Source organism: Quercus suber, unplaced genomic scaffold (genome assembly GCF_002906115.3).
Source record: "Quercus suber isolate HL8 unplaced genomic scaffold, Cork oak 2.0 scaffold_154, whole genome shotgun sequence".
Classification (NCBI taxonomy): Eukaryota; Viridiplantae; Streptophyta; class Magnoliopsida; order Fagales; family Fagaceae; genus Quercus; species Quercus suber.
The window spans coordinates 273,075-300,518 of record NW_027069615.1 but is presented as its reverse complement, the minus strand read 5'-3'; the positions used below and the strand labels follow the sequence as shown (position 1 = coordinate 300,518).

The following is a 27,444-nucleotide window of genomic DNA, read 5'->3' as shown; positions in this document are numbered from 1 at the left end:
GACATTGATTTAGAAAATATTTTTATAAACTTTTTATAGGAAAATAAAAAAGCAATTGATTTTTTTTTTTTAATAACATTTTATATTTCCAATGAATGTGGTATCAGAAATTTCCTAAAATATTTTATTAACAAATGCTCTGAGAGCACTCATTAATTGGACTCTAAGAAGAATACCCTCTTTCTCCCTCTTCACCTAATCATTCCCGTCATTTATATATAAGTCCTTAATGTGTCGAGTCAAGAAGCTAATTGGAGAACTCACGTTTTAAAAAAACTGGCTTAAACGAGTTCAAATATGCTCAAGCGAGATCAGGAAAAAAAAAAGTTTGCTTAATGCTTCAAACCTTGTGCAAGATTGATGAAACAATAACCGACCATGCTGAACTTATACTGTTATACATGGTAGAAGTAGTCAAGTAGAACTGGTTTTCACTTTCCAAAGTAAATGCATGCAATAAATTAAATATAACAAACAAACAATTAATTCAAGTACTTAACAACAAATCAGTCGCTGCTGCAGGTGACATTTTTCTTTTGAAGGAAATTTTTGAACCAAAAAGCAGAGGCTTTCATGTATCTTTTCAACCCATTTTTGTAATCTACATAAGTGATACCAAACCGAAGAGTAAAACCAGATTCCCATTCGAAGTCATCAAGAAATGACCATGCAAAGTATCCCCTCACGTCAACCCCAGCCCTGCCAAAACCATAATCATTAATATCTTAGACATTGTTACTTATATGTGAGTATGATATGTATATATATGTGTGTGTATATATATATATATTCATCAATTACCAATCAGTGAGATTAGGAGGGTCAGGCAGGTCTTATCTTTACGTACTACTAGAATAACACTTAATAAAAAAAAATTTGGGGTAAATCACTTAATTTTTTCTTTTCTAATAATGAGAAACACATAATTTGAGAAACACTAATAATTTTTTTTTTTTTGAGAAACACATTGTGGGGCCCGTAGGCCTGATAGCCTCGGCCTATCATAAAGCAGGCCCAAGGCCCATGCCGAGGAGCACAGGCTATTTTTGAGGGGAAGAGGGAAGCCTACTTTCCTAAAGTCCATGCCGAGGATATCTTGTCCTCGGCCTGACAAGGGTGGTTTTGGGGGAGAAGTTAACCCCAGAGTAAGCTGTCACTATCGCATTGAATGCACTCAACTAACCCTCCTGGCCGCATTAATGGGGAGGTAACCCTTTGGCAGGATAACTTTGGTTAGAGCGAGCCACTTGAGTACCGATAAGGCCTCTGATGGGACGGACAACCAGAAGAAAAGCGAATAGACGACCAACAGATGGAAGCAGGAGATAGGAAGATGAAAACTATAAAAGAAGAGTTAGTAACCCCAAAGAAAGGGGAGGAACACGGAGGCCTCCTCGGCCACAGGCCGAGGAGCCTTCCCCTATTTGTAAGAAAACACTTAACCATTTTATAAGAGAAAGTTTGTGCGTGGTGATCGACGGCCAGCACCCAAGCCTGTTAACCCACTCTCTATAAATTTATTGTTGGGCTTATTGGGCTGAAACCCAACCCTCAGTTCAAATTGAATTGAGTCCCTACACACATAATTAGACCCAAATCCATATACTTAAATTTTATTTAAGTATATGGATTTGAGTCTAATTATGCTCTATTAAGGTTTTTTTTTTTTTTGAGATATTAATTAACCCTTGATTTTATTCTCTTTTTCCTTGCAACAAGTGGTAATTAAATATTGAAACTAGATTTCCTTATAAAGAAGATTGACAGTAACACTTAAGTACAAAGCCATTTAAAAAGAAACCATAGATATTTGGACTAAAGTGTCTAGAATTAACTGGTTGGAAAAAAAAATTATGAAAAAATCTAAATTTGTTTAAAACTGAGCTATTAGGCGCTGACATGAGTTAAGTTGGGTCGGATATCTTGCAAACACGACAACCGAATCTGGAATTGAATAATGAGGTTCCTGGCAAAACACTAGTAATGTTCACCATTTTTTAACATATCATATTTTGTCCATATACTCTCTACTATAAGGTAAAAGACTCGGTATATGTTATTGATATGCTAATAAGGTAAAAGACTCAGTATATGTTATTGATATACTCTCTACTATAAGGTAAAGACTCAGTATATGTTATTGATATGCTAATAGTAGTAAAGGTGTGAATTGTGCAGCATGTTTGCGTTGCTGAGCTTGCACTTGTTCATGCATGGGTGTAATTTGTTCATGTGGAAGAGTAAAAGAATCAATTACAATTTCATCTTTGAATCCTCACCAAAGACAGCCCTCACATACCGAGATGCATTCCTCATGTGCACCACTTCATGACAATTGTGGTTGGAGCATTGGTCATCCACCTTTTGTTAGGAGCCAGTGGATACCCACAAGGCCCAGTGGATGCCATTTCTGGACTTCTTCTTCTGGTTAGTGCAATTAATTTTGGTTTTTTTTTTTTTAATTTTAATTTTTGATAATTCGATAGTTGGGGAAAAGTTAGATGTGAACTTTAATGTTTTCATTGAAAACACTCATTAGGTACTAACCATCAAACTAAAAGACTATTGGCATTTTTATTGTTGATGTCGTGTTCTATATATCATATTGGACCAAAAGAACAAGAAATAAACATGTTCCAATTGAAAAATCTCCTCTTAAGTTACTAATATTTATGTAGCAACTAGCATAGGCGTTCTTAGCTTTTTAATAAACTAATTGCTAACATGTGCAGTGTATGAGAAAATTTATCAAAAATTGTTTATAATGTACATATTTAAATATAAATTGTAAAAAGGTCCAAACTTATTCATAACAAGCAAACATAAGGCTTGAGTAGCGTTAATTACATAATGAGTAGTGCTACGGCCACAATTTTGACGAAAAGTCTAGGTTTCAGAGTTAGACTAAAAATCTCCTAGGTTTCATAAACCCAACATACACTGGCTGTCTCCAGGTAAAGCCTGGTTTTCATGCCAACATTAAATGTTTTTATGAATCTTGTATTGCCTTTATTCTAATCTTCAATCCCTTTTTTTCTTTTTTTCCAGTTGGCCTTCAGTATGCTCGTATGCCCATTTAACATCTTTTATCGACCAACACGCTACCGTTTCATTCGTATAATTCGTAATATAGTATGCTGTCCATTTTTTAAGGTACATTTATTTCCTTTCTCATTTCCTTCAACAATTAATGGTATTCATTCTTCACAATATATGAACAATTATTAAATTACAGCTATTTTAATTTGTTTGAATAACTCTATGTATTTAGGTTGCGCTGGTGGACTTTTTCATGGCTGACCAACTTACTAGCCAGGTAAAAACTCTTAAACCTACAAGGCTACAAAATATGGTCCAATGAAAAAAGTAACTTTTGCCTCATAAAATCCGAACATCTACTTCTATGTTATTTTACTCAATATTCTTGGTAACCAAACAACTTTTGGGACATTTAAATAAACTTGTTTTAGATTCACTCTCTTCTCTCGATATAGCTTGATTAATCTCCAATACATTCTTCTCTGTTTATAGATTCCCTTGCTGAGGCACTTGGAAACCATAGCTTGCAACCTTCTGGCAAGAAATTTCAGAACACACCACTATGAAACCTGCTCTGATGTAAAGCTATTTCAGGAGCTAACTTATGTAATTTCGTTTTTTCCATATTATTGGCGAGCAATGCAGGTAGGTCTCCCAAACTCCATGGCAGTCTAATCAATTGTTTTCCTCTTTTGTGTATGTTGGAGGGGCGGCTCTTCCACTAATTGCCTAATACCTCAAAGTGGAAGAGGATCAATAATTTATCCTATAGTATAATATAATCTTATAAGAAAAAGTTCACCTCCAAACCAGTTTGAAGCTATCTTCCTCCAACTCATTATATGGCGATTAAAGAAACTATCCATGTTTAGTTTCACATGACTTTTTAATGAGTCATGTGACTTGATTAAATAATACACATTGATAGTTTTATAAATCGACATGTAGTAGGTTAGAGGAGATAGCTTCAAAAACTTTGTCCAATTTGTCCAAAAATCTGTATGCCTTATTTACCCGTATGAAAATGATGTTGCATTAATCACAATTCACCACTTCAGCAAGTTTTCAAAAACTTTTGTTATCTGTTATAGCATTCTTGGTCCAACTAACACTTTGCTTTTCAATGAAACTACAAGTGTGCAAGAAGATGGTTTGAAGAACCCAAAGGGGAACATTTGGGTAACATGGGGAAGTATGTTTCGGCCATGGTGGCAGCTGGCGCCAAGTTGACATATGAGCGGAATAAAGACGACCATGTATGGTTTGCTATGGTCTTGGTGACTTCTGGGGTGGCTACAGTATATCAGTTGTACTGGGATTTTTACAGGGACTGGGGTCTTCTCAGATCAACCTCCACAAATTTATGGCTTAGAGATAATTTAATTCTGAAGAATAAAAGCATCTATTACATGTCCATGGTAAGTAAACTCTTTTTTTTTTTCTTTTTTTTTTTTTGGTCCTAGTAGAATTTTCGTGACCTTCTTTATACCACTTTTAGACAAAAGATATGAACAGATAAGAAACTGAATTGCAGGCCTTGAATGCTGTTCTAAGAGTTGCATGGCTGGAGACCACAATGAAAATCGATAAAGATTCTGAGAAAAAGTTACTAGATTTCCTCTTGGCTTCATTAGAAGTTATTCGTCGTGGTCATTGGAACTTTTACAGGTACTTTCAGTCTTGCATTAAAAAATTTTGGTTAAAATTGTTATCCTGTCTAGGCAGAGTTCTTTAACATATAATTGAACTATATGACTGGCATTTTAAGACTCTGAGAGTGACAGTTATATTTGCAGCTATCTATTGATAATGCCTCTAATTGGAAACAACTCTCCACCCAACCCAAAACACCCCCCCGAGAACAAATTTTTTATCGACTGTTTTCCAGCAGGCACAAAATTAGCAAACAAAGCCACATAAACAGGAACCTTTGAGAAATACTTTTAGGTTCTTTATTGGTTAGTGATGTAATTAGGATGTTCCTCCATAGCTTTGTGAACTATGGAAACTGAAAGTAAAGTTTTCTCATATTTGTAAATTGTCAATTTAATAGGTTGGAGAATGAGCACCTAAACAACGTCGGCAAGTACAGGGCAGTAAAAGAGGTTCCATTACCATTCGGCGAGATAGATTCTGATGGCTGAACCCTTTCTTGGACTCACGTACAGATGTCCATTACAAGCTGACCCAGAGAGGCATGGGATCGCAAAAGGGTTCCACATTTCAAAATAACAAAATGTGCAGTCACACAAAGCATTCATTACTTATCCAATTCAAAATGTGAATTCTAAGGCTCCGATTGTAATGAAGAAAGCTCTTGTAAAACAGCAATGTTCCTTGTACATTTAGTTATTCTAAGTTGGACATGAAGTGTGTCTTACATTTCTGAAAGGTTGTTCTGTATATCTTCTTTTTGCTTGGCATATTCTGTAGGTCTGGCTACTTGAAAGTTTTGTCTGTCTAATGCAGTGACAACTACAGACAATGGAACTTAAGCAAAAAGAAATATGGTTCTCTCAAACAAAGTCTTCTTACTTTGAGAAATATGGTTTTCTTTCATGAATTCTTGCATTTTTTTCACTCCAAGTGTGATAGACAGTGGCTTGCCAAGTTAGTTTACAAAATACATGCTACAGAGTTTATCCCTTCAGCCTTTTCACAGCCCAATCAATCTCCTTATCCCAACTACCAATGCTTCTAACAAACATGCACTTTCTATGAACTTCTTTCCAAACTCTTAAAGCTTTATTCACCACCAATAATGTTTTGATACATGGTTTAGAAATCGTTTCATGTTTCTTATCCCAGAGTCAGGCTCACATTTTGGGCTTCTATGAACAGGATTACCCCTTTCCCTTTCCCTTCACCACTGGTCACCATCAGTTTGCATTATCATCATTTCTTGCATTTGCCATAACAGTAAGGATTTTCTAAATGAAAATGCTAGAGAAAGAAAGAAACCAATAATTTTCTATTGTTGTGATGCTTTACTTGTCTTCAACTCTCATGAACACTAACCATTTTACTTCCCCTTTAAAACCTTCATCCTCACAGATTGGAACCTGATTGTCTTCTCTATGGTTAATTTGGCCTGTTAGTCTAAGGATATTTATTTTCATGAAATTAGTCTAAGTTCATGTATAAAGGCTGCTTGTAGTATGGAGGAGCAGTTTGTTCTGCAAGTTTTGAATAAGGAAATCCTGCAATTATTCCTTTTGGCAATAAATGGAAACCATATAAAATATTAACATTTTTCTAGGACTCAATCTTCTGATGAAACTCAGAAATTTGTGTATATCCCAGAAACTTATTTCTCGTAGAATTTTTGCTTCATTTTCAGTTGTATGCTGCTTCTTACCCCTATTCTTGTCTTCCAGCTGTTGGGGGGGGGGGGNTTCTTGTCTTCCAGCTGTTGGGGGGGTGGGGGGGGGGAGGAGTGGGGAGGGTGATGTTGTGGTTGAAAAATTGGAACTTTTAGTCTAAATAACTTAAAATTTTGAGAAAACAATACCATATATGCATTTAATCATTGACAGATATAATGTTAGACAACTTTTAGTCTAAGTGACTTAAAATTGAGAAAACAATACAATATATGCGTCTAATCATTGACAGACATAGGAAGTTACATATTTATTGCATACTGAATCTAATGTTTATAACATATCCTTATTTAACAGATGATTCAATCTAAAACAACATTTCCAATGTGGGTGTATGTATTATTGTGTACGTATGTGTGCACATGTAGATGTTTGCATGGTTAAAGAATAAGGGGAATCAGGAAGCTTTAGAGAATGTTACCCTTTCTAAGGACTCAGCTATTCTCTTTGAAATGCAGTAAGCAGTGGATTGAATGGTAATCATGGGATTGACACCAACGGCACTTGGCAGAACACTAGCATCACAAACGAATAGTCCCTCTGCTTCCCAACTTTCCCCATTAAAATCAACCGCACCTTCTTTGTCATCAGCCCCCATCCTACAGCTACCCATCTGATGGGCAGAGGTGAGTGTTGTCCAATTCTCTACCATCGACAATGGCCCATCCACTACAGAAACCATCTCCAAAAACTCCTCCACTTCCTTTTCACTAACTCCTTTGCATTTTAATCTCTGCCCATCACTACGCTGGGTGCCCACCTCAACAGCACCGGCTGCTACCAAAATTCTTAATGCCTGCCTTAACCCAACCCTGAGGTTTTCTCTGTCTGATGTATCTAACTTGTAGCTTATCCTTCCCTCTACCTTAACTTCTCCAGATCCTGAGTCCCTAACTATTGCAATCAAATTAGAAGTTCTTGCATAATTAACCATTCTTCTCTTGAAGTCTAGTCCAGATTCCCAAGGACATAATCCAGAAAATGATCCCGGCCCTAGTGATGGAGTTTCTATGATGGCTCTCACCTTTGAGTCTTCCCCAACCACATCATGGACGGATGTGATTATTCCACCCTCATAGCTTTTACCCTTGAGGTCTGTATTTGATTCTGGAAAGTATCCCCAGGCCATAGCAACAGGGTGGAGATGAAGGTAGCGGCCAATGTTTTGGTTCTTCAATCCACTTGAGATCATTATAGGGGGTGTTAAAAGAGCCCCACATGCCGAGATTGTTACTTTGGCCTTAATCTCTACTCTCTTTGTGATGTTGTTACTCAAAGTCTTTGCTATCACTCCCAGGCATCTCTTTGTTCTTTTGCTTCCACTCTTGTTCTCTTCCAATTTGAAGCTCTCAGCTTTACATCCTGTTAAGATCACTGCACCATGATCCACAGCATCCACGAGCCATGTAGCATCACTCCCTTTCTTCTCTCCTTCTCTACAGCCATAGCTACAAGACCCACAATAATGATTCTCCGAGGAATTTCGTGGCACATAGTCAACTTTAAGGCCTAAATTCTCACACCCTTTTCGAAGTACTTGATTTTGGAACCCCTCCTCCACACAAGTCTGAGTTACACCAATTCTCTCACACACAATATCCATAGCAGAGAGATATTCAGGGCTCCCAAAAAATGGGATTTTGCAGTCCTCAGCCCATTCCCGAAGCACTGTATTAGGTGTTTTGATGCATGCTGACCAGTTAACAGTAGACCCCCCACCTACTGTTGAACCTGCCATAACAAAGACTCCCCCATCAGTAGATGCAATGAGTCCCCCTGCTTCATATAGTTGCTCCAAGGAGGGGCCTTCTAGAGAAGAAAAATCAGAAGCAGTGAAATAGTTCCCTTTCTCAAGAACAATGACCTTCTGTCCTGAACATGCAAGCACAGCAGCTGCAACTCCTCCTCCACATCCAGACCCAACAACTACAACATCACATTCAATTTTGAAGAGGTTCTGCTTGGGGTCTAATTCAGCTCTGATACCTCTCTGGGCAAGAGATTGCACAAGGGTTGAGTCAGTTTCTCGCATAGTTTCTACCATTCCTTTGTCAAGGGACCTTTTTTGAGGGACTTCAAATGGCTCCTTATCAGTGTCAACATGATATCCAATGGCTTCCCATGCTGGATTTTCATCATTTTCATTCACCTGTAGAATGGAACAGCATAAAAGATACTAGAGTTAATTTCTTAGGTGTTGTGCTTCACTCTGTTGGTTGTAGATTCAACCAACCTTTGATTTTTTGAAGAAAAGATTGAATTTTTTATCAAAGATCCGAATTTTGAAGTGGACATTGAAAAATTCAATTTAGATCCCAAACAACTAAACACAGATTAATTGATCAAGTTATGGTTTATTCCAACATAACTCTTGGTCCGCATGAACTAGAACCACTTCAAGGAAACTCCTTGAAGATTTTGCTGCAGTGAACCTGATGGAAATGAATTTGTGGTTTCAAACAATTTCTCACTCTTTTTAGGATCACAACATGAATGAGTGGAAAACAAGGTTCTTCTCAATTAAGCACGAGGAGAAAAGACAGCAGTTTCTCTAAATATCTTTAGAGCACTACAAGCATTAGATTTACTAAAAAACTTATATTTTGATTCATTAAAAAGTTATTTTATCTAATTTAACACATCACTTAACAATACACCTTACAACACATCTTCTATTCATTTACCGTTATTTAAATATTTTTTCTTTATTCCTTTTAATTCTTTTTTTATTCTTAGTCTTTAGTTTCCAACAATCATTGAAGAGAGAGAAAGTTTGAATAATTCCCAACCGTCATAAAGAAAGAGAAAGTTTGAATAAAAAATACCGAAATATTATTTATAGCACATCTCATCATATGTTACTATTATTAAAACGTCATTGTAGCTCATGCCAAATTTATTTTACATTTGGCACAAATAATAGAGGTGATTTTTTGTGTTTGGTGTTCTAAATACTAAAAATTATCACCAGCCATATGTAGCCTAACCATGTTTTGTCAATAAGCCACAGCCCAAACTCATTTTCCCATATGAACCAGTATGCCACTTCGCATGCTCGAGTAGCCTAACCTCACCTTGCACACAAACTGGGGCACAAACTGCTTTACCAATCTAGCCACACAAACTGCATGCGGCATAAGGAAGGCATGTCTTCAAGAGCAGATTGTGCTATGCTACCCCTCTATCCGTGGTGCATGATCGCATGATGAGTAGGCTATTTGTGATACGTGATAGTGGTTTTGTGTAAATTTGATGACCCGTGGTCTTCAATTTTATCATGATGAAGATGCTTATGATTTGTAATTCAGTTTGTGGGCATGATTTTGGACAACAGCATAGCACTACCTGATGTTTCCCAAAGTCTTTATCATGATCAAGATGCTCACTCATGACTCAAACCAAAAATCAATATTAGAGTATTTATAAATGCCTAAGTTGATGACAACTTTATGACGATTGTTCTTTTATCATCAAGTGAGGCACTAATAATGTATAGATGAGATTCGAATATATGTCTCCAGTTCAACTAAAAAAAATTTACCTACTAAAATAAGTAGTACCCATGTATTAGAATTTTCTTTTCTTTTTAGGTGTGTAAGGTGATAAAGAACAATTATACTCCTCTTTAATCAAAAATAAAATAAAATAATATCACACTCCCCAACTTCAGGGAGTGTGCATAAGTTGAGCTAGAGGGCTTTTTTAACCCAATCCACTTGGGTCATGAGTAAGTGAATTGTGCATACACATCTTTTATGCCTTATAAACAAATTAAATATTTATCAATTATTTAAACATTTTTTTTTTCAACAAATTGTTATGATTTGTATAATGTGTTTAAATTATATTTTAAAATTTTCAAATTCATCGAAACTAATTATAAAAATACTAAAATCAATCAAATAAAATTTCAACCCACTAACTTATGAAACCAATCTGAGACATCGGGTTGGATTGGGTCAATTTCATCAAGTTGGTGGATTTGGAACAAAGTTTCTCTCCAAACTAGTTTGGAAAGAAATCCTTCAAGCTCCTCATATATCTTTATATTGGGTATAAATTTTGAAAATCTAACCATTGGATTGCATATTCTTATTATATCCTCCATAATTGTAAAATTTCAAGAAAATCAAAGATCAATGGCCATGTCATCAAACAAATATTAAAATTTCAAGTTTTTATGATCTAAAATTGTTTATAAAAATAAGTTTATTGATCGAATAATAATAACAACTTATTTGAACGAAATTTGATAGACATGTTAAGAACGTAAGAAACATGAAATTTAACAGTTGCATTTTCAAAATTCACACCAAAAAAAGATATATCTAAAAAGTTTCTCTTCAAACAAATTTGAAGAGAAACTTTGTTCATGGGTTTGATGTATATGTCAAGATGCAAAAGGAAGTAATGGAACTAAGAAGAGAAGAATGAAGAGCACAGATAAGAAACAGAATACAGAATCTGTTTGTAGAGTAAACGACAATAGTCATCTCACATAAACAATAGAAACGGCATGTAGTTTAGTTCTGAAAATGTATTTAAACCAGCACATGACAGGCACGTGTATGTTCTGTTATATTTGTTAGTTTCCAGTTAGTTTCTTGTATACAGTTAGTTATAGCTCAGGTGTATATATACCCATCTGATTGTATCAGTTTATTCATTCAATTCATTTTTGATTGCTCAATGAAATAGAGTTTCAGTTTTCCAGAATTTCTTCTCTGTTTTTCAATATGGTATCAGAGCAATCATTTCTTGCTTCCGCCTAATTTCTTCGTTTCAATTTCTTTCTCCCCAAAAGCTAGGTTTTTCTTTTCGAAGCTCCATCAATGGCGTCTTCTGATTCAGCTTCTACAATCATTACCATTGATGATTCACATCCTTTCTTTCTCCACCACGCTGAGAGTCCTGGTGCAATTCTCGTATCTCAGCCGCTGATTGGAGGAGAAAACTACCCTACGTGGGCACGATCTATGGAGAGAGCTCTTAGGATCAAGAATAAATTTTGGTTAATTGATGGCTCTGCTTCTCTGACTTCTGCCATGGAGAAAGTTCCTCTTCTCGTTCAAAGCTGGTCAAGATGCAATGAAATTGTGGTTTCTTGGATCATCAATTGCGTTTCCCCTAAAATCGCAACTAGTATGGTGTATCGAAGAACTGCCAAGGAAGTTTGGAAGAAGCTTCAGAATATGTTCTCTCAGGGCAATGGACCTAGGGTTTACCAATTACAGAAGGATCTTGCTAGCATTTCTCAAGGGGAACTCACTGTGAGTGATTATTTTACCAATCTCTCGATGTTATGGGATGAAATACAGAATTATGAACCACTCCCTCTATGTTCTTGTGAGAAGTGTGTGTGCCATGTGAATGAAAAGATTTCCAATCTTCATCACAGAGAAGCAATCATGCAGCTTCTAATGGGGCTCAATGATTCATTCTCTCACATTCGAGGTCAAATTCTGTTAATGGATCCCATTCCTTCTGTTGACAAGGTATATTCATTGCTGGTTCAAGATGAAAGGCAGAGGTCAGTTGGACATAGCAACAATGGTCCTTTTGTTGAATCCACGGCCCTTGCAGCCAAAACAATGAATTTTGGTTCTGGTTCCAAGAATTTCAAGAAAGGAAAAGAAAGGCCTACCTGCAGCCATTGTGGATTGCTTGGTCATACCAAGGAAAAGCAAGGGCAAATCAAGTTTCTTCTCTTGATTCTGTTGCAACGCCAACTTTACAGCATTTTCCTTTCACAATGGAGCAATGTCAAAAACTGCTTGCCATGATTGGAGGATCTGATTCTCAAAACAGTTCAATTGCTATGGCCAACAGTGTTTCTTCCAACCAAGCTTCCACGTCTCAATCAACTCCTTTGGCAGGTAATCTCAAGCATTCCATTTTCTCTGCTAAGCTTGTGAATAGATCTGTTTTTGGTGGTAGTACTTGGGTTCTTGACATAGGTGCAAGTGATCACATTGCTTGTTCTCTTTCACTTTTTCACTCTTATATTGCTGTTTCCCATTGTGTTGTTGAATTACCTAATGGTGAATCTGCTCATGTTACTCACATTGGTACTGTAAAACTGTCCAACTCTCTTACCCTTGAACATGTCCTTTATGTTCCTTCCTTCTCCTTTAATCTTGTGTCTGTCAGTCAACTCACTCAAAGCTTGCCATTTTATCTTGTATTTTTGTCTCAATTTTGCTTCATTTAGGACCTTTCTTGTTGGAGGACGATTGGAGTGGGTGAAGTCCAACATGGTCTATACTTGCTGCAAAACAGCACTTCTAGGACTCCACCTTCTCTGTCAGATTACCTCTCCATCAACAAGCTTCCCAAGTTAGCTTTTTCTGCGTCTATCTCTAATAAAGATATGTCCATTTTGTGGCATTTTAGATTAGGACATCCTTCTTTTAATAAATTGTCATCTTTGCAAGATGTTTTGCCTTCTTTTTCTTCCAGCTGTAATGACATTTGTACCATCTGCCCTTTGGCTAAACAGAAGAGATTGCCTTTTCCTTCAAACAATAATATGAGTACTGAGCCATTTGCTTTGATTCATGTGGATATTTGGGGTCCTTATTCTGTTTGCACTTATGATGGTTTTAGATTTTTTCTTACCATTGTTGATGATGCCACTAGGTCTACTTGGGTATATCTCATGAAAGCTAAGTCTAATGTTAAACAGCTTTTAATTTCTTTTTATAACATGATTTTGACTCAATTTAACACTAGCATTAAGGCAATCCGATCAGATAATGCTCCTAAATTCTCTTTATCCAACTTTTACAGTTATCATGGCATTGTGCATCAAAAGAGTTGTACTTATACACCTCAGCAAGATTCTGTGGTTGAGAGAAAGCACCAACATCTTTTGAATGTTGCTAGATCTCTTAAATTTCAATCCAATCTGCCCTCAGCATATTGGGGAGAATGCATTTTAACAGCTACTTATCTGATTAACAGATTGCCCATGCCTTTGTTAGGTCATAAATCTCCTTTTGAGCTTTTGTTTCACAAACAACCTTCTTTTACTCATCTTCAAGTGTTTGGTTGCTTGTGTTTTGTCTCAACCCCTTCTGTCCACCGGTTAAAATTTGATTCTAGAGCTTCCCCATGTGTCTTTTTAGGCTATCCTTTTAATATGAAAGGTTACAAAGTTCTTAACCTTCATACTAGGAAGATTTCTATCTCTAGAGTTGTTGTCTTTCATGAGTCTACCTTTCCTTTTTCAAAATCTTCTTCTTCTTCATTATCTGGTATCAATTCTTTTCCTTTATCTGGATCATCTACTCCTGATTTTGACACTCCCTCTTGTCCTATTTCTGTTTCACTTCCACCTACCAACTCCACTTCTACTATTGAGCATGTTCCTCTTTCCCATCCTTGCTCAGACACTTCTTCTATTCTTATTGGTTCCCTACCTGTTCCTTTGGGTCATTCTGATGTTTTTAATCAATCTCCTATTTCCCTTGACCAGTCCAATGTTCATCTTCTTAATCAGTCTAATGCTACCCTTGATCCTTCCTCACCTTCTGTCCATCTTGCACCTCCTGCTTCCATTCCACCTATTAGAAAATCAACTAGGATTTCACACAAACCTGCTTATTTGCAAGCTTATAAGTGCAGTCAAGTATCTCGAGTTCAACCTTGTACTGCTTACCCTTTATCCTCATACCTATCTTCCACCAAATTGTCCCCTAGACACTTGCATTTTTGTAATGCCATTTCTTCTGTTGAGGAACCTAAATTCTATCACCAAGCGGTTCAAAATCCCAAGTGGAGAGAGGCTATGGCAGCTGAGATTTCTGCCCTTGAAGCTAACCACACTTGGACTCTCACAGCTCTTCCACCTCATAAAAAGACAATTGGTTGCAAATGGGTATATAGGGTGAAGTACAAATCTGATGGCACTGTGGAGAGATATAAAGCTAGGTTGGTGGCTAAAGGCTTTACACAAAAAGAGGGTCTTGACTACACTGAAACATTTTCCCCTATTGCAAAGCTTGTTACTGTCAAGTGTCTTCTTGCCGTGGCTGCTGTGCAAGGCTGGTATCTTTGTCAGCTTGATGTAAATAACGCCTTCCTACATGGTGAATTGAAGGAAGAAGTCTATATGGATCTCCCACCAGGCTTCCACAGCAAAGGGGGGTTGGTATGCAAGCTTACTAAGTCCTTGTATGGACTAAAACAAGCCTCAAGGCAATGGTTTGCCAAATTCTCCACTGCATTGGTTCTCCTTGGGTTTACACAGTCCAAGGCTGATTACTCTCTTTTCATTAAGAAGACATCTACTTCCTTTATTGCTCTATTAGTTTATGTTGATGATATATTGATTGCTAGTAATAACAAACAAGCAGTTGATGAGTTGAAGATTTTATTGGATCAACAGTTCAAGCTAAAGGATTTGGGTGATTTGAAGTTTTTCTTAGGCCTTGAAGTTGCAAGGACTACTGATGGCATCAACTTATGTCAAAGAAAGTACACACTTGAAGTGTTGGATGATGCTGGCATGTTAGGGTGCAAACCAGCCAAAGTGCCTATGGATCAAAACCTCAAACTTAGTAAGTATGAGGGGAAGGAGTTGCAAGATCCAAGCTCCTATAGAAGATTGATAGGAAGATTGATATACTTGACAATAACTAGGCCTGACATAACCTTTGCTGTAAATAGACTAAGCCAGTTCATGGCACGTCCTAGGAGCCTCATTTGCAAGCAGCTCATAAGGTCTTGCAATATCTAAAGAGCTCACCAGGCCAAGGGTTGTTTTTCTCAAGCAAATCAGAATTGCATTTGAAGGCTTTTGCTGATGCAGACTGGACTGCATGCCCCGATACTAGGAGATCTGTCACTAGCTTTTGCATATTTCTTGGTGAATCTTTGGTTTCATGGAAGTCAAAGAAGCAACAAACAGTCTCAAGGTCTTCAACAATGTCTGAGTACAGATCCATGGCAGTAGCAGTTTGTGAGATTATTTGGCTCTTATATGTTCTTCATGATCTTCAAATAAAGCATCCTCAAGCAGCCCTTTTGTTCTGTGATAGTCAGGCAGCCCTTCATATTGCTGCAAACCCTGTATTTCATGAACGAACAAAACATATAGAGATTGATTGTCACCTTGTCAGAGATAAAGTCCTGGAAGGGTATGTCAGAATGTTACATGTTAGGACAAACTCTCAAATTGTAGACTTGTTAACCAAAGCCTTGAGTGCTCAACAATTTTCCTTTCTTGTATCCAAGTTGAATATGGTCAATATTCATGCCCCTCTTCCACTTGAGGGGGGGTGTCAAGATGCAAAAGTAATGGAACTAAGAAGAGAAGAATGAAGAGCACAGATAAGAAGCAGAGTACAGAATCTGTTTGTAGAGTAAACGACAATAGTCATCTCACATAAACAATAGAAACGGCATGTAGTTTAGTTCTGTAAATGTATTTAACTCAGCACATGACAGGCACGTGTATGGTTCTGTTATATTTGTTAGTTTCCAGTTAGTTTCTTGTATACAGTTAGTTATAGCTCTGGTGTATATATACCCATCTGATTGTATCAGTTTGGTAATTCAATTCATTTTTGATTGCTCAATGAAATAGAGTTTCAGTTTTCCAGAATTTCTTCTCTGTTTTTCAATAAGGTGTGTGTTACTGAAGAGAAAGAATATAGACACATCTTTTTTGTGTCACAATTTTTGCCATAATTTTAATATAGTTAATTGTGAATAATAAATTCATATGAAAGTGATATAAAACCACTCATTTACGATTGAACACATTAAAATTGTGGCACAAAATTAAGTTACAGTCTTAAAAAAACTCATTAGCAAAACTTAATTACTCCCTTGTTTGAAGAGGCACATAAGAACTTACTTAATAGTGGTCTTTTATAAATTATTATTTAATGTTTTGTCAGAGGAAATTGTAGTTTCTCATTGGCTAATGCAATAATTCTACCTCAGTCCCTAATAAGATTGATGTTCCGGGGACTTTCCATTCTGATGAAAGAGGATGATAAAAAATAATAGTGTTAGAATTCATACATGTGTGGACAAAATCTTAGCCTCAAAATATATCAAATTTGAGTTGCATGAATGGAATTGTGTTAGGATTGAATTTGGGTTATAAGCTACTTAAATACAATAAAGTTATGATCTGCTCAAAGATGGTAAATCGATGATCTTTTACTAATATATTTTACACCAAAACTATTTTAAATGAAATTTATGCCATGGGATGGTAAACATATGGAGCTTCAAAATGGACACAAATTTAACCAAATTTAGGAATTAGATATGGCCATTTGAAATGTGTTCAACTATATTAATTGTCTCTAAGAGTCCACACGAGCCTCACATAGTTGAAATTGCGGCAAAGAGTAAACCAACTTTTGAACTCTTGACAACTTAACCTAATGATTTCTTTAATATATATATATATATATATATAACCAACCCATGATGCACAAATTGAGAGCAAAGAGGTTGTCATATTTACCCAAAAAGCTAACTTTTTTGAGCCTAAAAAATTATAAAACACTCTCACTTGAGTGTTCTATTTACAAGTTCCTTCAAGAGTTCCTCCCAAACCATAGAAGTTGTTAACTCTTACCAATGAGTTCACTCATGCAAGAAGTTTTATAGAAGGATTTCAAAGTTCTGGAATCATTGCGGTAGGAAACAAAAAAGTCATGTGCTGAGGTTACCGATAAAGTTTAGGACTACAAAGGTTTTGTGAGTATACACATAGTAATTGTTTATTTTAGTAGAATTTTCCTATGGGGTTAATTATCCAGAGTGGTTTTTCTTTTGAAGACTTTTTCAATAGTTTTCCACTTTATCATCAAATTTTTTATTTTTTATTTATAAAAATTTCTTTATTAGCATTGGATTTTGGTGACACTGGGATTGTACAATCTATCAAATAGTTAACTATGGAATTAATCAAGTTATTCATTAATTTACTACTTAGGTTTTTGGGGGTCTAAATCAAGAAATTGATACTAGGAGATCTGTCACTGGCTTTTGCATATTTCTTGGTGAATCTTTGGTTTCATGGAAGTCAAAGAAGCAACAAACAGTCTCAAGGTCTTCAGCAGAGTCTGAATACAGATCCATGGCAGTAGCAGTTTGTGAAATCATTTGGCTCTTATATGTTCTTCATGATCTTCAAATAAAGCATCCTCAAGCAGCCCTTTTGTTCTGTGATAGTCAGGCAGCCCTTCATATTGCTGCAAACCCTGTATTTCATGAACGAACAAAGCATATAGAGATTGATTGTCACCTTGTCAGAGATAAAGTCCTGGAAGGGTATGTCAGAATGTTACATGTTAGGACAAACTCTCAAATTGCAGACTTGTTAACCAAAGCCTTGAGTGCCCAACAGTTTTCCTTTCTTGTATCCAAGTTGAATATGGTCAATATTCATGCCCCTCTTCCACTTGAGGGGGGGTGTCAAGATGCAAAAGGAAGTAATGGAACTAAGAAGAGAAGAATGAAGAGCACAGATAAGAAACAGAATACAGAATCTGTTTGTAGAGTAAACGACAATAGTCATCTCACATAAACAATAGAAACGGCATGTAGTTTAGTTCTGAAAATGTATTTAAATCAGCACATGACAGGCACGTGTATGTTCTGTTATATTTGTTAGTTTCCAGTTAGTTTCTTGTATACAGTTAGTTATAGCTCAGGTGTATATATACCCATCTGATTGTATCAGTTTATTCATTCAATTCATTTTTGATTGCTCAATGAAATAGAGTTTCAATTTTCCAGAATTTCTTCTCTGCTTTTCAATAGTATACCCCAACCTCCTTCCTTCATCTTCATTAGGGCCCGTTTGAACTGAGAGAGGGTGAAGGAAATAAAGTAGAGTTGATTGAAAATAAATTAATTTTAAGCTAAATCTCATCTACTCTACCTTACGCCCCTCAATCCGAATGGACTGGGGATAATAAAATAAAAAATAAAAAACATAGAAGCACTATCACACTGCTATTAAGAATTCGTTACGAGCAAACCGTTTCTCCCCAATCCGATCTGCTGACCTTAAAAAAAAATAAAAATAAAAATAAAAAGTGTAGGCCTGAACTTGTCGGCCCAACGACCATTCTCTCCAATGACACCAAAACTGCAAAACCCATAACAATTTTTTTCTTTTTTTCTCCATTGTCATTGCTGCTTAGGACAAGAGCCCCATAAAAAAATATTTAAAAAAAAAAAAAGATCCCTTCTCTTTTTTACATTTCTTTTACCTGTTTTACTTGATGGATCCCCTGTACACACAGTAACATTATTCTTATCCAAGCTTGCAAAATATAATAATTACCCATCAACGACCCTAGAATTTTAGTACCGAGGCATTAATGGATGATGACCTTTACCAAATACAGTGATAGTTTTCCACATATAGCGCATCAAATATGATTGATGTATATATTTTACTCCACCACAATGGTTTTTGTAAATTTCTTGGTTGTCATTATCTCTAATATACTGGGCCCATTTAGATAGCACTTATTGTTGCTAAAAGTTGATAAAAACTGATTGTTGCTGAAAACACTGTAGCAAAATAATTTTTAAATGTGTAAATAGTATTGTGGGACTCACTTTTAATATTAAATATTGCATAAACAGTGCATGAACAGTACACGCACAGTGAATTTTGTCCCCAAAGTCAACAAAGCCGGCCCAAAAAAAAAAAAAAAAAAAAAAAGAGGGAGAAAACACAACAAGTGAAACACAACGCAACTTTACTAGCTATCCAAACCGGCACACTATGCTCTAAACTGTTGCTTAAATAAATTTTTTTTATCTTTATTGGTTGTTTGGAGAGATTAAATTATTTCAAGACTTCTTAATCAAACATTTTGACATAATCAAACTATTCATCAGGACTTCTTAAACATGTTTGACCAAATTTAAAACTAGAAATTAGGAGTACTACTTTAACACTACAACGATCAAGTCCTAAGAAATAATGACAGATAATGGACTCAACTATCTTTTTTTTTTTTCTTTTTTTTTTTTTCCCCTTATAGGAATGGACTCAAATATTGTCTAAATAAGACTAGGGAGTACCCAATAAGCTTGATATTGCCACAGCAATTTTGACACTGTCATAGTGTCATCAAGCGCACACTTTCTACGAAGTACAAACTCGCACTAACTTATAAACAGTTATTTATATTTTCTCAAAAAAAAAATAATGCACGTAACTTATTATATAATTTGGTGAAAATTTTTTGAGAAATGCATTTCTAATGGTGCGCTTTATGGAAAAGCACAATAAACTATATAAAATAACAAAACGATTGATTTAATTTAAGAGCATGTTAGGCATAAATTTTACAAGTTAAATTTTATCCACTTTTAGATTAATTAGTTTTTATTAGTCCAATGGTTAAGATTCCTTAAACTGAAAAAAAAAAAACAATAAAATCCAACGGAGTGTATATATATATTAAATTCGATAATTACAAACTTACAAATTTACAATAAGGGTACATTTGGTACACTGAATGTAGATTACATTAGGAAAAGTAATTTTTATTACTGGGAATAGAAGACATTGTAATGGAATAATTATTTCTATTCATAAGTTTGGTTGTTACATATGAAAAAATTGTAAAAGAAGATGTATAAGGAAACTTTATATTTTTGGAAATATATCAATTTTAAAACCTATTATATACACTAAGGAATAGTTATTACATCCATTTTAAAGAGAAATAGTCATTCTTCGATTTAAAGAATAGTTATTCTAATGTAATAATTAATCTATGTAATAAAGATGCAACCAAATGACCGAATTAATATTACATATAAATAGTTATTCCATTACAGGAGTTATTACAGCGTACCAAACGTACCCTAAGATATAGAAGATTTGAATACTAAAAGTCTTCACTAGAAGTACCAATACCAATTCAGAAATAAAAATTTGGAAAGAATATAACAAGAATTTATATAACAATACAACTTCAGGAAAATTTGATTTGATCATATTATTATTACCAACTTACCTTAGATTTAAATTCAGAAACCAAGTCAAAAACGTGTTAGCTAGATATGGAAAATATCACTTTTGAAAGCGAAATAGACTACAATCAAATCCTAATTTTAATTTCAAATTAGAGGATAATCTGAGCAAATCTTTTCGTAGTCCACTTTATGAAATTATATAGTATAATCTCAAAGAAAATCGACATCAACTTGCTACATCATTATTATGCCCAAAAAAAAAAAACTTTCATACTACCCCCTTCCATAAATTTATGTTGGAATCCAAAGTTCATATAAAAGAATGGAGTACCACATCAATATATTACTGAAATAACTAATAATTTTCTCATAATTACCTAAGAACATTCACATTAGATTCTCTAAAATAGCATAAGAGCCCTATATGATAAATAAACCCAATATATAAAAGCACCCACAATACAAGTCACATGACTAATTAAAAAATTTATGTGACTAAAACTACATGTAATAGCCTCTTTAGTTGTCACATAGTAGGTTGGAGAAAAGTACCATTTTGCCACTATGCTGCCCCAAAATTAGGGAACACCATAGCTTCACGGAACGAATATTTTGTTCTCTTTTTGAAAAGTGGGTATGAGTATTTTAAAATGTAGAGGAAATTTTGGTATTTTGAAAAGTGGAGGAAATAATAAAAAAAAAATGAGTGAGGTAAAACTATTTGAATGAAATAAAGTTTAGAATAGATCATTGATGTAGTTGTTTTGAAAAGTAGTTAACAAAAATATAAAAAAGTTAATTTTTATTCTAAAATTAGGCACAAACTAATGTGAATAGTCTAAATCAAGTCAGTATCATTGAGTTATAAAATATTTCGTATTACTTGTTAAATTTTCAAGAGAACAATGACATTTGAGATAAAAAATTTAAAAAAAAATTTAAAAAAATTAAAAACCAATGAAAAAGTTAACTGGAATGTTCAAAGTTTTTTTTATTTATAAGTAATTAACTTCAAAGGATTGGCTAGGTAATTCTTAAAGCCTCATAATATTCACGAGATCTTAGGTTTAAAATCTCTTGCCTCCTAAGGAATTTCTATACCTTTTTTGTCAAAAAAAAATTTATAAGTAATCATAAAAAGAAATGAAAGAGAGTGGAAAATGTAAAAGGGTACCCTATTTGTTTTCTAACTAAAAATAAAAATTAAAGAAAGAGAAGAAAAAGCTCCCAACATGTTTTGCTTTCAAGGCAATAATAAGGGTGTATTTAGATACTGCTTATTTACTGAAAACTAAAAATTTATTACTGAAAACACTATAGTAAAATAATTTTAAAACGTAAACAGTACCCATGGGTCCCAATTTTAAAACACTGTTGTGGGTCTTCATTTGTTGGCTGAACAATACCCATGGGTCTCAATTTTAAAACATTGTTGTAGGTCTTCATTTTAAAATGTGAATAGTAGTCATGAGTCTCAATTTTAAAACACCAAACGTAAGAAGCACATTGTGCCATCCAAACTCACACTAAGATAGTCAAAACGTGGATCCCTTTCAATCCACCATCCTCCAATTTATGGCTAACAATTAATGAAAGTTACATCTAACTGTCATGGGGTATAGCCCGAATCATACGAAAAATCTTTGAAACCGAAATAAAATGAAATATGTCTTATTCTATGGAAACTTCGTCTAAGAAACAATTTTCTATTTTTAAAGTTAACATTTCTAAGGAAAATATTCAGGTTAAAATCTTCTTCAAATTATAACTATGAATTATTCAAAAAATAGATAAAATAAGACAACCTGTAACTTTAGCATCAATGAATAAGCCTTTATTTATATTTTTTCAGCAAAAGAAAAAGGCTCTTTTTCAATCCAATGCCGTACGAAGTAGGTGGATCAAAAATGAAGGAAAGAAACTCTCGAAAAAAACAAAAACCGTTTGTCAAGTTTGTAGGCTGTACTGACAAATTCTTCTCTATTTATTAGGGAACTTTACGCAATCCAAGAATACTGAATTTTTCCCTTTATCTGCTAAAAATGCTAAATTTTTTATATTTTCATAATATTTTTGTAATAAATTATAGATAGTTAATTGATATTGATTCTAATTGAAACTTATAATTGAAATTAATTTTTTACTCTACTAATAACAAACTGTCACTTATGATTTATTATGAAAGTATTGTAAAAATATTATAGTGATAACATTTTTCTTTTTTAAAATGACAAAAAATAAAACAAAACAAAGGGTCAAGGTGCCTTTAGAACATTTTTTGATAGACCATTTTAAGAAAGCTATAATACTACTTTATGAAAAATATAAAAATTAATTATTTTTTTAATTAATTGCCCTTCTTAGTCTATGGCCTTCACATCCCACAAGCACTTATACTTGTGAAGTAACTATTACACCAAAAGTGTGTGATGGTGAGATTATAAATAAATAAAATTAATAAGATGGGTTGTTTACTTGTTTATACTTATATTAATGGATTGTATGTAAAAAAATAAAAGACTTCATGTAGAGTACATTATAAAATGTGGTGCTAAAATAGATAAAATAGTTTTTTTGAAGTGCTAAAAACTAGTATATTTTTTAGCACTTTTTTATAGAAATAATTATAATAAGTTGCTAACTCTTCAGCTCGAATATTTTTTCACCCTAGACCTCCAAGCACTTTGTGCATGGAAATGTGTCAATTCAACTATAAAGTCTTTATCTATTTTTTAGCATCTTTGATGTAAATGCAAAAGGAAAATTGAATTCAAATCTTTCACTCTCCTATTTATTGGGTCATCAATTGTGTACTCCTAGAGTACTATAAATGTGTATTCTCTCCTTTCAAATGAATGGTGGTCTCACTAATTAAATTCATGGTGGGACACATCATTCATGTGAGATGAGAGAGTACGCAAATCATGGTACTCTAAATTACCTAATAATTTTTTATCAAATAAATATAAGAGTTATTATAAGGGAAAAATATAAATTTAAAGGCATAAATTAAGGAGATTGCCAAATCACGCTCTCTTTCAAGATTTTGAATTTATGTGAGAATCATAAATCTTATTAACATTGTGAATGGCCTGGTAAAGAAATATTAACTGCTTAATAAGCTGGAAGAGTTAGAAGTTCTAACTGGACCAGAACATGACTAGTCCAAAAGTCCTAATCTAGCCTCCTTTTAATTTCTTTCCCTCCAAGTATTCACCTAACTATGAGTCATCTATTCTCCAAAAAAAAAAAAACTATGAGTCATCGAGAAAATATAATGTTTCATTCATAAACCTCTGTATCTTGACAGCAGACAAGCAGGATAGCGTCAACGATGATCATGTGTTGATATTGTGATTCCAACCATTTTTAGTTATTTTTCATTCCTCACTTCAATGTTATATCTTATATCATCATTTTCATAGGTGTTATATATTTGGGTAATAATATTTTAAACCTTAAAATTTTATGTATTTTTATATATCTTAAAATATTTCATTTAAATCTCAAAGTTTCTAAAACGTCTCATTCATATAACATTCTTTTTTTTTTTTTTTTTTTTTTTTTTTTTTGAGAAACCATTCATATAACATTCTATTACTTTTTTTTTTTGGGTAATCCCATTAAATATGACATTATCAATTACTTTGAACGAAATTTGTTTCAAAATTTAATGTTTAAATGAAATTTACACCCAAAAAAAAGATTTAAATAAAATCTTTGTAAAAAAATTTAAAATATAAATGAAACATTTTGACATTTAAGATTTAAATAAGATATCTAAAACTCTAAAATTTTAAAAGTGTTTTATACTGTAATTTTCTCTAAAATTCTATTCTTCGCGTAGTATTGTATATTTGAGTATTTGACTGATCTTGTTAACTTTCTCTTTCTTTTTAAATAATATATTTGGGTAATTATATTTTAAACCTTAAAATTTTATGTATTTTTATATATCTTAAAATATTTCATTTAAATCTCAAAGTTTCTAAAACGTCTCATTCATATAACATTCTTTTTTTCTTTTTTTTCTTTTTTTTGAGAAACCATTCATATAACATTCTATTACTTTTTTTTTTTTTTTGGGTAATCCCATTAAATATGACATTATCAATTACTTTGAACGAAATTTTTTTCAAAATTTAATGTTTAAATGAAATTTACACCAAAAAAAAAAGATTTAAATAAAATCTTTGTAAAAAAATTTAAAATATAAATGAAACATTTTGACATTTAAGATTTAAATAAGATATCTAAAACTCTAAAATTTTAAAAGTGTTTTATACTGTAATTTTCTCTAAAATTCTATTCTTCGCGTAGTATTGTATATTTGAGTATTTGACTGATCTTGTTAACTTTCTCTTTCTTTTTTAAAAAAAAAAATTTTTAGAGCTTTGACAGTAATTACAAATGTAAAATGATTTAGTGTATTAATTGAGTTAGAGCTCTGACATTAATGGAAAAATGAAATAAAAAGTTTTAAATATGGACCATTCCTATTTGAATCCCAAGTAAGCAAGTAGGAATATGTCTACCTCTCTTTTATGGAATTAATTGAGTTAGAGCTCTAACATTAATGAAAAAATGAAATAAAAAGTTTTAAATATAGACCATTCCTATTGGAATCCCAAATAGGCAAATAAGAATATGTCTGCCTTTCTTTTATGGAAATAAAAGAGAGGCAAACATAATAATGGCGGAGTCAAGAAATTCAATAGTGGGCTCAACAATAATGGTCCTATTTGTTAAGTTGTTTTTATAAATTATGAAAAATGTTAAATTCATATAAAATTGTTTACAAATTATTAATGGGATTAGTAATTATTGCTAAGCAAAATAAAATATTATTAGTGAGCTTAAATTAATATCAATAAAAATTTATCATATTTTAACCCAAAAAATATATTTATCATATTAATAATTTGTTAAAATATTATAAAATAATTTATTATTCTACTGTCTTACGTCCAATAATTAAACAAAATCTGTGTCCCATCCCTATAAGTGGGGCCCAAGGGTTGGAATTAAACCATTTGACAGTTCATTGATCCAGCTATCATTATTTATTTTTTTATAATTATAGCACAGTAGGCTTTTATAGATTTATCTTATACCAGTGATATAAACTTACACTGTAAAGACGCAAAATATATAGGATATAAACCAAGAATTTTCCAAATAGGAATACTGGGTACAAAAAATAAAACAAATGAAAGTTTTTTTTTTTTTTTGTCTTCTTCTGTTTCAATCTCTAGCTAGGTACCAAATTATAGTTTTCCTAAAAAAAAAAAAAAAAGTACGAAATTATATTGGGTACAAAAAATAAAACAAATGAAAGTTTTTTTTTTTTTTTGTCTTCTTCTGTTTCAATCTCTAGCTAGGTACCAAATTATAGTTTTCCTAAAAAAAAAAAAAAAAGTACGAAATTATAGTAGTAAATATAATGTAAGAAAAAGCAAATAGAGTATGAGGCATTACCCGAGAGAAGAAATTGTAGAGGGACAGGGCTTTGATGTAAAGAACTGCAGCTCTGATCGGTGTCAAAAATCTATGCCTAAACCACTTCTGCAAAATTTTCTCCCTGTTCTCCAAGGATATGCTAGAAAAGTTGAAGACGAAGGGCCATTTATTGCTAAGACAAAGAGGTCCACAAAGCAATAAAGTACCCAACCTAGTACCCAGCGCCCTTAAAACCACTCTCACTAATATCACAGCTTCTGTTACTGCCCTTTTCCCAATAAGCTCTGCAGCCTGTTCTCATTCCATTACAAAAGAAGAAAAAGAAAAAATTAAGTACTTCTTTGATGATTACCTAACTGGCTTTTGTTAACAATAACCTAATGGCATAGGTTAAGGTCTATTAGCTAATTTTTTTTTAATATATTTTCAAAAAATAAAGTCCAATTGTGCACTAATTATATTATAATTAAAAAAAAAACATATACAATTATAATAAATGTGTGCATGCAAACTAATTAATTACAAACAAATGACTTTTTTTGGCTAACTTGTCCCATTTAGATAGAAGCTTGAAAGTCTCCCATGGAGGGCTGCAGAAACTATCATTGATAAATTTCATGAGTTCTATCAAAAACAGGACATTGATAACTAAACCATGCATGTACGGAACTGCTGAGAGACAAACAAAAACACAAACACAAACACACACAGAGTATATAATTGAAGAATTAATATTATTACCTCATCAGGAATTGGAAATTGAGACCCAGAAGCTTTGTAGAAGGACTGCACAGCCTCGGTAGGTTGTTCATTCTTCTCCTCTAAAGAATTCAATGTCAAAGGAGGTAATAAAGCCTCACAAATGCTAGCCAGTGATTGCATCTCAGCCGCCGTCCACCCATGACTGTATTTACTCTCTCCTCTTCTCCCTCCCCTCAACAAAGGATGGCTCTCTCGCTTCATCTCTCTCTCTCTCTCTCTCTTCGTGTCTTCCGTGTCTCTCTCCTTTGAAATTGAACCTGCTCTATTTAAGGAAGTTTATAGGTGACTTTGTTATAACCAAAAAATAAATGAAAAAGAAATGCTTTTTTTTTTTCTTTGAACAAATTAATGCTTTGAATTTTGATTAGTAATATCTTGGACCCTTTTTTTTTTTTTTTAACTTTTCCAATTAAACCCGTGTTAGGCCCTTATATCAATATAAGTCTGCACTAAGCTTTGCTGGCATATAACATGCAAAGACGTGCTAAATGTAAGAACCACAATTGGGTTGAAAAGACATAACCTCCTAAGAGGAGGTCTGCAATAAATTTGATGTAACCTGAGCCTGAGGTTATATTTTCGTTCTCAAAAAAAAAAAAAAAACAAAACAAAACAAAAACCTAAGGTTAAACCTCCTTGGAGGAGTCTGCAATAAATTTGATGTAACCTGAGTTTATATTTTCGATCAAAAAAAAAAAAAAAAAATCTAAGGTTGCATTTTTCTTCTTACATTTTTATGCTTACAAAATTTTTAAAAAATTAAAAATTAATAAATATATCATCAATAAAATATTTAAATTTTAAATTTTTGTATTTTAAAATTATA

General features: G+C 33.5%; 2 protein-coding genes across 2 annotated transcripts; one reads left to right on the top strand and one right to left on the bottom strand.

Moving 5' to 3' along the window:
- The first annotated feature begins 3,043 nt into the window (after window positions 1-3,043).
- Window positions 3,044-5,583, top strand: LOC136069146 (phosphate transporter PHO1-like). Its single transcript, XM_065777352.1, has 6 exons — window positions 3,044-3,153; window positions 3,272-3,316; window positions 3,532-3,684; window positions 4,176-4,457; window positions 4,574-4,707; window positions 5,093-5,583. Exons 1-6 carry the CDS (start codon window positions 3,061-3,063, stop codon window positions 5,181-5,183), a joined length of 798 nt encoding a protein of 265 aa, XP_065633424.1. The 5' UTR covers window positions 3,044-3,060; the 3' UTR covers window positions 5,184-5,583.
- A 1,064-nt stretch (window positions 5,584-6,647) lies between these two features.
- LOC111991682 (long-chain-alcohol oxidase FAO1) lies at window positions 6,648-26,954 on the bottom strand. The gene is made up of 3 exons (XM_024023477.2): window positions 26,598-26,954; window positions 25,875-26,147; window positions 6,648-8,571 (listed from the first exon to the last, which is right to left on the bottom strand). Exons 1-3 carry the CDS (start codon window positions 26,817-26,819, stop codon window positions 6,820-6,822), a joined length of 2,247 nt encoding a protein of 748 aa, XP_023879245.1. The 5' UTR covers window positions 26,820-26,954; the 3' UTR covers window positions 6,648-6,819.
- Between the last annotated feature and the right edge of the window lie 490 nt (window positions 26,955-27,444).

Excerpts from the sequence above, each read along its gene's own strand:
- LOC111991682 (XM_024023477.2), bottom strand. The coding sequence starts at position 26,819 with ATGAAGCGAGAGAGCCATCCTTTGTTGAGGGGAGGGAGAAGAGGAGAG. Across the intron at positions 26,148-26,597 it reads AATTTCCAATTCCTGATGAG|GCTGCAGAGCTTATTGGGAA; the intron begins GTAATAATATTA and ends GAATGAGAACAG. Across the intron at positions 8,572-25,874 it reads TCTACAATTTCTTCTCTCGG|GTGAATGAAAATGATGAAAA; the intron begins GTAATGCCTCAT and ends TCCATTCTACAG.
- LOC136069146 (XM_065777352.1), top strand. The coding sequence starts at position 3,061 with ATGCTCGTATGCCCATTTAACATCTTTTATCGACCAACACGCTACCGT. Across the intron at positions 3,317-3,531 it reads CTGACCAACTTACTAGCCAG|ATTCCCTTGCTGAGGCACTT; the intron begins GTAAAAACTCTT and ends CTCTGTTTATAG. Across the intron at positions 3,685-4,175 it reads ATTATTGGCGAGCAATGCAG|TGTGCAAGAAGATGGTTTGA; the intron begins GTAGGTCTCCCA and ends TGAAACTACAAG.